The sequence below is a fragment of the Nicotiana sylvestris genome, chromosome 12 (assembly GCF_000393655.2).
Source record: "Nicotiana sylvestris chromosome 12, ASM39365v2, whole genome shotgun sequence".
Lineage (NCBI taxonomy): Eukaryota > Viridiplantae > Streptophyta > Magnoliopsida > Solanales > Solanaceae > Nicotiana > Nicotiana sylvestris.
In genome coordinates this window covers 60,549,301-60,560,605 of record NC_091068.1, presented here as the reverse complement: position 1 = coordinate 60,560,605, position 11,305 = coordinate 60,549,301, and the positions used below count along the sequence as shown (strand labels likewise).

The following is an 11,305-nucleotide window of genomic DNA, read 5'->3' as shown; positions in this document are numbered from 1 at the left end:
AGGCGGCTAGCTAAACATAAATGGGGACTAGGGTAAGGTTTGGGGAATTAAAAATGGAAAGGGGAGATCGTGAGCGTTGATTAGATTGATCAACGGTCTGGATTAAAGGAGCCTTGGGTCGGGTAGTTAAATGGGTCAAAGGGTATGGAATTGGGTTGGTCTTAATTTGGGCGGAATTGGGGTCAAATTGGGGTTAAAATTGAAAGGAAATGAGGTTGTAATTGAAATAGAAATAGGCTAAATGTTAAATAGCCAATTTTTCCTTTTATTTTATAAAAAATAGTAAAAATAATTTTAAAAGCAAATTAAAAGTACTGAGCCAATTAATAATATATAAATATCAATTTAAAAATATTGGAACCAATTTTACAATTATAAAATGCTATTACTCTTAAAATAGGCTATAATTGCAATTGCATGCAATTTAGTCTAAAAGATCGGAAAAATACTAAAACACTTGGGTATGTTTATGTATGCATATATATGCTATTTTGTATATAAAAATACATAGGAAAAATTGGGTATCAACAATTATATGCTGGGGGAGATAGCCCATAACACCAGTCGGGCCTACTAATTATATATTTACCTGTTGGGGGGATATAACCCATAATGCCATCAAGCATGTCATATATGCATATATAGCTACAGTTTGCATTGGATGACTGTACATGAGGCTAATTCATATGTATAAATACCTGATTAGGGGATATAGCCCATAACACCAGATATGTATCAGATCAGAGATTAGTTTAGTTTCAACTTAAACTTCGATTTCAGTTCCAAATCAGTTTCTAGTTTAGACTCTTGTTTAGCTTTCAACTTATATTCAGATTTCCAGCTTATAACATACTTTAGTATGCTTTGTACATATCGTACTCGCGTCCCTTTCGGGGCGCTACGTTTCATGCCGCACAGGTACAAATAGATCATCACTTGAGTCACATCAGTATTTCATCTACTAGCAGTTGGAGTCACTCCACTTACTCCCGAAGTTACTTATCTTTTGGTATGTGTACAGTCAACTAGTTTGGGTATGACGAGGCCCTATTCCATCCCTGTGCAGTTAGTATGTTTTTATATGTCAACTTGTATTAGCCTTGTCAACTTTTCAGATTGTACCGATCTTATCAGCTATTGTCAACTTTTCAGATTGTACCGATCTTATCAGCTATGCTCATGCTTGTTTAGTTTATCAGTTTATATTCATTCATGATTAGTACATTATCGGCACTTAGTGTCGGTTATCCATCTCGGCCCTAGGCTGGGTCGTGACAATCATCATATCTACTGATGCATGATAAGAGTATATCATTTGTAATGTATATGCCCCAACGGAACACATCCCTGGACTATATTGGTCCTCATCGAGACAGCTCCAGGTCTAAGTACTACAGACAACAAATCAACCCAACATATACAAAGGAGCAGCCTTGAAAAGCAAAGACTTAGGCAGGGAAAGCTGCACCGAAATAAAAATGCAAAAAACACCAGATAACATTCATGTGATGATAACATTCATTTGATAAACAGGAGATAATTTGACTTGAAACTCCTCTCATTCAATTTCCTGCTTCTCTTATGTCTAGCCTGAACTTACATATGTAACCTAAGTTTACCTTGGTAAAAATTAGCTCTACAAAATTCAGCCATCAAAAAATGGCAAAATACTCACTGAGCCGAGACCGATGCTCAGCTAGCAACACTAACCTTGAATATATACTAATGTAAAAGTTCAATTATTTTACTGATTGCTGAACTGTCTTCACCTAAAATTCTGCATAGCACTGCGGCTTCTTGTGATAAAAGAAGCACCAATGCCAGAAAACGTACGCCCAAACACACTATAACCAGAGTTCTCATTGCTCTGTTCTGAGGTGAAAACAGTACTGGAAATCTGAGGACTGCTTTCACTTGACACTTTGACTACATCTGATATACCTCCAAGCTCCTAAAGAGAGAAAAACAAAAAGGGTCCAATTTCAGATCTGTGTAGATGGCTAAAAGGTTAGGGCTTAATAGAAACTCATGACTACCTTTAGGCCTGAGGCAGATATAGCACTATGCAAAGGACGCTGCAAAAGTTTAAAAGGGGATTAGTTCTATTTATCAGCAGAAGATGATAAAGAGCTTCATGTATAGGACTATTTGGAAGACCCTAACTTCTGAAGCATTCTGATCGTTAAGACCAAGGTTGAAGTACTTCTACAAAGTACTTAACACTCTGGGAAGGGCCAGTGTCGGTATAATGTTTATCCAGTTCAAGCTAAGTTAGACTTTTGCTTGTAAACTGCTTCTATAAAGCTAATGTGAGTAAAAATGGGGCAGAAACTGGTCTTCAGTATTAATGGCTGCAAAATTAACCAATTAACAAACCTTCGGAGATGCATTAGAAGCAGATGGAGATGGTTGTTCGATTGATGAACTTGGAGACAAAGGCCCAGCCTACAGAAAAGTTGAAGCAAAATGCAGGTTATTACCAGACAATGCATAGCCAGTATCACAAGATTGGCATGCAAAGAAAACTTAAAAGTCTTAAGACAAAAAGCAAAGAAGTCACTCTTTAATGTAAATTTGCCAGGACTTCGAATCAATTAATACAAAGTCAGCACTAGAAGTCAGCCTTTCCCCATATGACTGAAGATCAAAAACCAACATGGTCTTGCAACAGAAATAAGTAGATCATTCAACTTTTCCAAACCACCAAGAGCAGGATAAATTATAAAGACACAAACAAGAGATGGAAGAAGGAATCAGGTCTGCAGCACGATAAGCCTTTTATTTAATTTATTGATGACGGAAGATAAGCCATTTTAACTATAAACCAAAGAAACTATTGACTCAGGCAATGTTAACATAGTTTCACAATTTACCCGTGTTGAGGGAGTTACTGATGGCAATTCCAGGGCAGGTCTAGATAAGCTAGATGGGGATGCCTACACATTGAAGACAACATGGTTAGGAGAAAAGCATAGGGAAAAGAAGAAATCAAACACTAAGAGGAGTTGTACCTCAATCTGCTCCTTGACTCTACCAATTTCATAGCTCCTCACAAAAGCAACCAACTTTTCCACGCCATAGTTTGTTTCATTCTACACAGATAATAATACTACCATGACTATTACGCGGACAAACTTTTAAGCTAAGCCAAAATATGAAATTAGCAAGCCAATTCAAATACCTGTCTCCCTTCAATCCTACTAATTTTTGTCCCCTGTTCATATAAGAAAAGGCAGTTTTCAATTCCACAAGACAAATCAAATCTAGCTAACAAGGCAAAATATACAAGAAAAAAAGTTCATACGGAAATGCTGAGAAAATATCTCACCAGTGATCTGACAACTTGGTGAACAGATTGGACATCCTCACTAAATTTGCTCACTTCTCCTCGAATTTCAGAAACCTATACATTTAACAATGCTGTGTCAAATATCAGAAATCTCAAACATTCAAATTAACTAAATGTACAAGCCATTATGGCCTCACCTCATCTCTTGTAGCAGCAGTATTATCCACACACTCGTCTATTTTAGAATTGACGCGGTCAATTCGTGAAGCTAAATGACGCTTTGTGGCCTGGCAAGATAAAGGAACCCAATAAAGTTAATGACACTAAACATAACAGAAAAATGTGAAGAAACAAACATCACAGCAGGCAGGCAAGCAATGGTTAAAATCTTAACCAAATATCTCCTGTAGACTGAATAACTGCCCTACCTACCAAGGGGTAGAACAGTAAACAGTAAACAGTAAACAGGACCTACTGCATAACACAGATGCATTGAAGCAAACCTTGGGCATCTCTTATTTGATAGCCACATGCAGAATGACCTGAACCAAGCAGTTCATTTTTCTTTTTCTATTTTTTGGTGTCTCGGTCATGAGTCACGTTAGTGTCCCTTTTTTTTGTTTTGAACAACCGTGGTATCCGGGCCAGCTGACGCGCACAGAAATAATTTCCACGGGATACCTGCTAACTCCCACAAGCAACAGGTACCAGGTAACTCATAACTCTGTCCACCAAAACTTAGACAAATGGGAAGAAATCACCTAGTTTTTTGTTTCCGCTAGGATTAGAACCTAAGAACTCATGGTTCTCAATCCACTTCATTGACCACTAAGCCACACCCTTGGGTGCGACTTATGACTTAGTAAAGAGTGTCTTAAAGAAACAAAGCACAATAAATCACCTGTAGAAAATTCTTTAATGGTGTGGCTCATGTAGTCATGCATGCTTAACATAGCATTCATAACACCTAGAGCTATAGATACATGATTTATAGTCAGTGGTACTCGTAACTTCCCTAATGCCATATGTCAATGAGCACGCATACAGTAGGAATCATGACAATACAAATGAAATCGGCCGTCATGCCAATAATCACCAATTTGAGAACACAAAAAAACTCTTTTTACAACACCAATAAAATGAGGATTCATTGTCTGAACGTCATATTCCTAGCTTAATGAGTATTTTGTTAGTAAGGAGGCAACTGTCCTAGCTTGATGATTATTTTTCGTCAATACGAGGCATAACAACGATACAAACAGAGAGAAGTGCAGCCTCAATCATGAACTTCAAGATGCATGGAAACAGGTCATCATCATGAGCAGTTTGAGTTTTTATTTTAAATACAAAATAAGGTAATAACCCTTGGAAGATATCCAACGACATTGGACATATACAAAGCATACAGAATTCACTTCACAGAATCGTACATGGCGATTACACAACGGATTTACTGTCCAACTCAGTCTGAGTTTCACATGTTTATATGTATTTATAAGAAGAGTAAATCAGGAATATCAAGAACTTACAGAAATAGATGTATATACACTCTCAAGCTGTTTGGATACATTAGCACATGCATCAGATAAGCTCCGCCTGGTTGCAAACATTAATTCGGGAAGCTTCCAACCCTACAAGCATGAATTTCAATTCTAAGGTGGAGTTGTTAAAGAAGCCGGGAAGAGAATTCGAGCCTATGGCATCCAAAATAGCATGCAATAATTAACTATTAGGCTCCCTCTCAGTTACCAAAAAATAATTATAAGGTTCATGTTTGACTAAAAGCATATAGCTAAGATTGGCTATGACGATTGCCTTTTACCTCAACAATTTGTTTGAAAGCCTCATATTAGGAAAATAAACTTAACAGTAAGGGAACACTTCATACTCAATCACCCCATTCCTTGAGATAAGGATGGTGCAGTAAATCATCAAATGGAGGACAGTTACTTGAACCATGAATTAGAAACTTAATTTTTGCATCGAATGGGGATAGTTACTTTAAATATGAATTGTATGTCATCAATAATGTTGGGTGCAAATAATTATGCCCCTGGTAAAAAAAGACATTATTTTGCATCAACATTATTTAAGAAATACAATTTTGCAGAAAGAAATAAAGGTGTTACCTTCCACCAAATATAACCATACCCCATGACCACAACAACAATGATTATAGTGTATCTGCTAGAACCTGCATATAATTTTAAAAACCAAGTTAAATGCGTGAAATAATTCGCAAAATGTCATTGGTCACTGCAATAAATAATGCTGTAAATGAAGCAGGCTGAAAGATTGTTACAGGTTAGGAGATTTTAATTTGCAAGGCATGTACAACACTGACAGTGAGACCACAATTTGTCTCAGTAGATCAAGAAATGACAGTAGAGATGTCCTAAGACACTCCTGGCATAAAAGGCCAGTTGTTTCCACCTGAAGGTGTAAGGTGGAAGGATATTTAATTGCTTCCATATACAACTAACAATCTGTAGTAACAGAAACCTGATCCACTTGATGTCACAATTGTAACAGATCTATTTGAAGCCAAGAGTTGTAGCTCCTGCCGTAAGCTATTAACCTGTAAAGAAAATCATTCCCCGTAAATAAAACTTTGATGAATTCAGCGCAGCAGGTATGCTGATATATGAAATCAATTAAACCACTTTCTGCTTAAAGAGCAAAAATTTGACAGCTTATAGAAAAGGATTGATTATAAAACGCAAGGCACACATAATTACTTGTTATTCTCATCAATGTTCTTTTTCTTTTGGGCTGCACAAGCATCATGTTGAACCATATAGAAAGATGTTTTACAGGAGAATGAAATCAACAAAAGGCTGTTTTAGCGAAAATAAGATATATGATCTTCTCTAAGTAACACTGTTAATATTATGAACCACCAATCCTGAACCCCAAAGTTCTGCATATACAAACTTTATGTAGTATATAAGTCAAGCTCCAATTTTAATCAAGCTTTAAATCGATCTTGAGAGTTGAGTGTGACTCATGTCGATAAAGTAAACGAGCTTAGGATGAACTCAAACTCGAACTTCAGTCCATGTGGATATTTTCAGGCCCATTGGGGAATTATAAAGTTTTATATAACTTAAGCAAATTTTAGAATTGAATTCAATAAAAGAAAATCTTTTCAAGGTGTTGCAGAGAAATGGATTTTGGCCATCAAAGATATAACATATATATAAGAGATATTTAATATCTTCTATTTATCCTTTTAGATACTTCAAGTAAAAAAGGTAAGACGGTCTCATGAACGCAAACGAGCTTAACCACAAGCTTAGTCCCTTAAATGTGGGCTCAAACTTGAGCACACGCTCATCCAGTATAAGTAAATATCTAAACCAATGTTGAGCTTACTTGAGCCCAAAGATCCTTTATTCACAAAATAGCTCGAGTTAGCAAAAGCCCACTTAATACAATGATCCTCCAAGCCACCAGCCCAGATAGGTGGAGAAAAGAGAGAAAGATAATGGATGCATGTTGGCATTCAAAATATAAAATAATAATAAATAAATAAAAAGTCAAATCCAACCAATGTTGTCAAAGGTTCATTTAAAGCGCGCTTAAGCCTAAAGCTCAGAAAACCTCAAGGAGGGCACTTCGCCACATTTTAGTTGCGCTTCAGTGTAAGGCAAGGCACTAAGGCGTGCGTCTCATTGTCCATGAGTTCTCTCTTGAATCAAGCGGCACTAAACAACAACTATAATTGGAAATAAGTGTATTAGCTGCTAAGGGAAATGAATTTGTTACTCCTTGATTTACAATAAATTTTTATTTATTTCCTTCATTGCGCCTTTCTTAGACCCCACTAGTGGGATTTTACTGGGTATGTTGTCTTGCGCCTTTTTTAACTAAAGCCCACAATTTAAGTGCGCTTTGCGCTTAAAGCCCAAATAGACCTAGAACGCTTTTTGGAGTTTTTCGCCTTTGACAACACTGGGCTGCTCACTTCATGGCCCTCAAACATCCACATACAGTTTTGGATAAGGCTCGGTTTTCCATGGATGGGGTGCATGGAATGCCTAAGTCTATTGTCTCGGACAGAGATGTTGTCTTTACTAGAAGGTTTTGGAGGGAGCTATTTAAGCTGCAAAAGGTATCACTACCGACATCAATTGTCTATCGCCCACAAACCGATGGACAAAGTGAGATTGTCAATAGGTGCTTGGAGTGCTATCTATGATGTATGACCTTTGAGAAACCTCAAGATTGGCCACAATGGTTGGCTCTGACCGAAGGGTGGAATAATACCACCTTCCATTCAGCCATTAACATGACATTATATGAGGCATATATGGGCAGAAAACACCTCCCTTTTACCCTACATGTGATTTGATTCCAGCTTGACTTGGTCGACGGGAGTTTGCAAGCTAGGGAGGTTACCTGAGAACTCTTAAGTTCCATTTAGAGCAGTGTTATCAAAGGCTCATTTAAGGCGTGCTTAAGCCATGAAGCTCAGAAAAGCTCAAGGAGGGCGCTTCCCCTCGCTTTAGTTGGGCTTCAGTGTAAGGCAAGGCACTAAGGCATACGCCTCATTGCCCATTAGCTTCTCTTGAATCAAGCGGCACTAAACAACAACTATAATCGGAAATAAGTGTATTAGCTGCTAAGGGAAACATTATGAATGAAACAATTGCTCTTGAATTACATATAAATTTTTATTTATTTCCTTCATTGGGCCTTTTTTAACTAAAGCTCACACTTCAAGTGTGCTTTGCGCTTAAAGCCCAAATAGACCTAGAGCGATTTTCAGAGCTTTTCGCCTTTGACAACACTGAATCCAACTAAATGTTCAGAGCAATGTCTCAAGTTAATTTTTTAGTATCAAGTTCCTTCACAACAGATAACTGTCAAGGCGAAAGATTTCAAAATCCCATAGTTTACAATCAATTCATTCCACATTTCCTTTTCCTGAGGACAATTTTTCACGTCCAAAATATGTATTGTATTAGATATGCTAACCCTGATCATCAGGAAATCTTTGTTTAGCTCTTCCCTATTGGGTAAAAGATGGCTCCCATTAGCACCACAAATTATCCACCTCCCTTATTTCTCCTTGAGCCCTATACTTTTGTCCTAGAAAAAAGCAAAACTAGAAGAGAGCGCATTTTATCTAGGCCAAATAAGCCATATGCCTCAAGCCATGGGGTGTGCTCCTCTCTTTTAACTTTAAAACCGAAAACTTTATTATGCACCCAACGTGTTGCCTAGTGGTCAATGAAGAAGTGGAGGAGAACCATGAGGTCTTAGGTTCAAACTCCAAAGGAGATAGGAAAGACTAGGAGATTTCTTCTCATCTGCCCAAACCTTGGTAGGTAAAGTTACACGGGACCTATGTTGGTGGGAGGTAGCAGGTACCTGGTGGAATTAGTCAAGGTGCACACAAGCTAGCCCCAACACCACCGTCATCCACAAAAATAAATTAAAACTCCTATGTAGTAAAATCCCTGCAAAGAAACATCTATTTGTGACACATACAAGTCTATCATTTTAATTTGATACTTGCTCTAGAAAAAAGGGCATGAAGTGCTGCTTTTGTTATAGGAGAGGTAGTGGAATTCAGAGAAATATATAGCTTAAAAATGCTATATTCGCGGCTCTTTGCAAAATAACATTGACCACAATAGTAATACCATTATCTTTGATAACCATTACACTCCAGTGCAAAATCCAAGAAAAAGACACCAAGACTTGGACAAATAATCGCTTCTCGTCCATAAAGCAATGATACCCTGGGCTAAGATTAAATTGGAGACAGCTTCCCTCATAATAGCCTACATCTGTACCGGTAAAAAACCTTCCACAATGACTAATCTGGCTAACTACGCTAAAGGTTCCTCGCAGCATTTGTTTGGCAGTTTAAAGAGATATTTCAAAGAGATACTTCATGAATGCTGACTCATTCCGTTGTCATTACACCATTCATTTGAACTTTTGCTATGTTTACAACCCACTTTCAGCCCTTCGGTTTGTAACCAATTTTTTCTCTCAGATCTCCTTCAAATTCTAGTTCCCCGGAATAACCAGCAAAAAGAAAATGCTGAAGCTTTCTATGCTGATCAAAAGTCGTTCTAATCCCTCCTCTCAGCTCACACTCTCAGTCGGACACCTACTGAAGACTTGCTGCATATGACATACCCCAGTTTCCAAGATCAATCTCCTATAACCCACGCCTTCTACCTATTCCATCAAGAAACTTACCAGCTGATATCTACTGGTCAAGGATGATTCAAGCAAAACTTAAGCCTTAGCAAAAAATTATAATCTTTTAACTCCAGGATCATCATAATGAACAAACTAAAGGAAAATCACAAATTTCAAAGATGAGAAAAACCATTAGCACCAAATATGAACAAGCAAGAGGCAACAATAAAACCTGCTGCATCAAGGAATCATTTTTTGGCTTTGGAGTTGAATTGGTTGAATTATCTTGTCGAATTTGCTTTAACGCAATCTGCAGTCAGAGGACAATGTACTTGCATTAGATCTAGTGCATTTCAAATTGACATGGTAGAGAAACTTAAAAAGCAATGCAACTAGAACTCTCAAAACTCTAAACTGTGAATAACAACCAAACCTTAAATGCGCCGGAGAAAAAATCAGAGACATTTGGCAATCGTCCTTCCTTAGCAAGTACTGATCCAACAATGCCTGCACGACATACAAGATAAATTATTTGATACCAACAACACACTTGTTATACCTTATTAATTTTATTGTTTTTGACTTATTAGTGTTAGGAGGGGAGCCTTGTAGAAGTTGCAGCCATGTGACCAGGAGGTCACGAGTTCAAGCTGCGAAAATAGCCTCCTGCAGAAATGTAGGGTAAGGTTGTGTACATGAGAACCAATGTAATCCAGTTCTTCCCCGGACTCGCGCTAGTAGGAACTTAATGCACCAGGCTGCCCTTTTTATTAACTTCTTAATTTTAATTCCTCCAGATGAAAATTATCCAGAATAAGAGAAAATTGCAATCTTTAAAACGCCATTCATAGTTCTTTCTCCCCATGTGTGAAATCCAAAAGTTGTATAGAATCAACTTCATCTCCTCAAGCTACTCTCCTTATGCCTTATTGTCAAATCATTACTTTTTTTCTCCAAAATCTTCAACTCTTCTACTTTGTTAAGGCATGAAAGAGGCCCAAAAGTAATCAACGGTTATTGCTCCCCAAGTTCCCCTTTTCATTTTAGGCAAAGAGGTTGTTTCCACATCTCAAACACGACAAACTAACTCTATTTTTGCGCCAATAAAGGCGGTAGTACTTCAATTGCCAATTGCTATTCATTCACTTAGGGTTTAGCAAACCACTAAAAGTTTGCAACTCAAAACTTTTGATAGCAACAAAACGGTTTCGGATAATAAATAACATAATACGCGCTACACATCCTATTTCACCCAGAGCATAAAGTATTAACTAAAAATCCAGCTAAGCTCACTATAACCAAACAAAAAAGAAAAATTGATACGGGAGGAGTAACGGAGAAACAGCGAGTACGAACCAGCACCAACGAGGATAGTGAGCTTGCCGAGAGGGAGAGCCATGGAGATTTTCGGAATCGATCATGAAAAAGAGGAAACCATTGATTTCTATTTGCAATCTGAGAATTGCAGAGTAAGTCACTGAGCTGCGTTGATTAATTAAAATAGGACGACTTGGAGAACAAGGCAGAGTCGTCTGATCGTTCAACCCTACTTTTGTGAGTTTCGCCTCGGAATCTTATTTTAGCGAAAATATAAGTAAATAATAAATAGATAAATATGAAAGAAAATCTGCGGATTTTTGGATTTACGCAAAGGACCCTATGTTTTAGCATAAAGAAAGAAGAATATGCTTCCTCGTATTGGAAAGAGAAAATTACATTAAGAGCCTATTTTAGCTCATTGAAGGGAGCTGATAAACATTAGGCGGTAAAAAGAACTTTTAGGGCTCATTTAGTTGCTGGTTAGAGTTAAGCAACTACTAATAAGGTAGAGATTTATTCAGTAGCGGAGCCAGG

General features: G+C 37.5%; 1 protein-coding gene across 1 annotated transcript; it reads right to left on the bottom strand.

Annotated features, from left to right (window-relative positions):
• Nucleotides 1-1,473: 1,473 nt before the first annotated feature.
• LOC104213568 (uncharacterized) lies at nt 1,474-11,026 on the bottom strand. The gene is made up of 14 exons (XM_009763098.2): nt 10,808-11,026; nt 9,885-9,958; nt 9,684-9,761; nt 5,792-5,867; nt 5,419-5,483; nt 4,819-4,920; nt 3,487-3,576; nt 3,329-3,403; nt 3,182-3,214; nt 3,012-3,092; nt 2,874-2,936; nt 2,377-2,445; nt 2,037-2,075; nt 1,474-1,951 (listed from the first exon to the last, which is right to left on the bottom strand). Exons 1-14 carry the CDS (start codon nt 10,848-10,850, stop codon nt 1,766-1,768), a joined length of 1,074 nt encoding a protein of 357 aa, XP_009761400.1. The 5' UTR covers nt 10,851-11,026; the 3' UTR covers nt 1,474-1,765.
• Between the last annotated feature and the right edge of the window lie 279 nt (nt 11,027-11,305).

Excerpts from the sequence above, each read along its gene's own strand:
- LOC104213568 (XM_009763098.2), bottom strand. The coding sequence starts at position 10,850 with ATGGCTCTCCCTCTCGGCAAGCTCACTATCCTCGTTGGTGCTG. Across the intron at positions 9,762-9,884 it reads TTTTCTCCGGCGCATTTAAG|ATTGCGTTAAAGCAAATTCG; the intron begins GTTTGGTTGTTA and ends CTCTGACTGCAG. Across the intron at positions 2,446-2,873 it reads CAGTAACTCCCTCAACACGG|GCTGGGCCTTTGTCTCCAAG; the intron begins GTAAATTGTGAA and ends ACTTTTCTGTAG.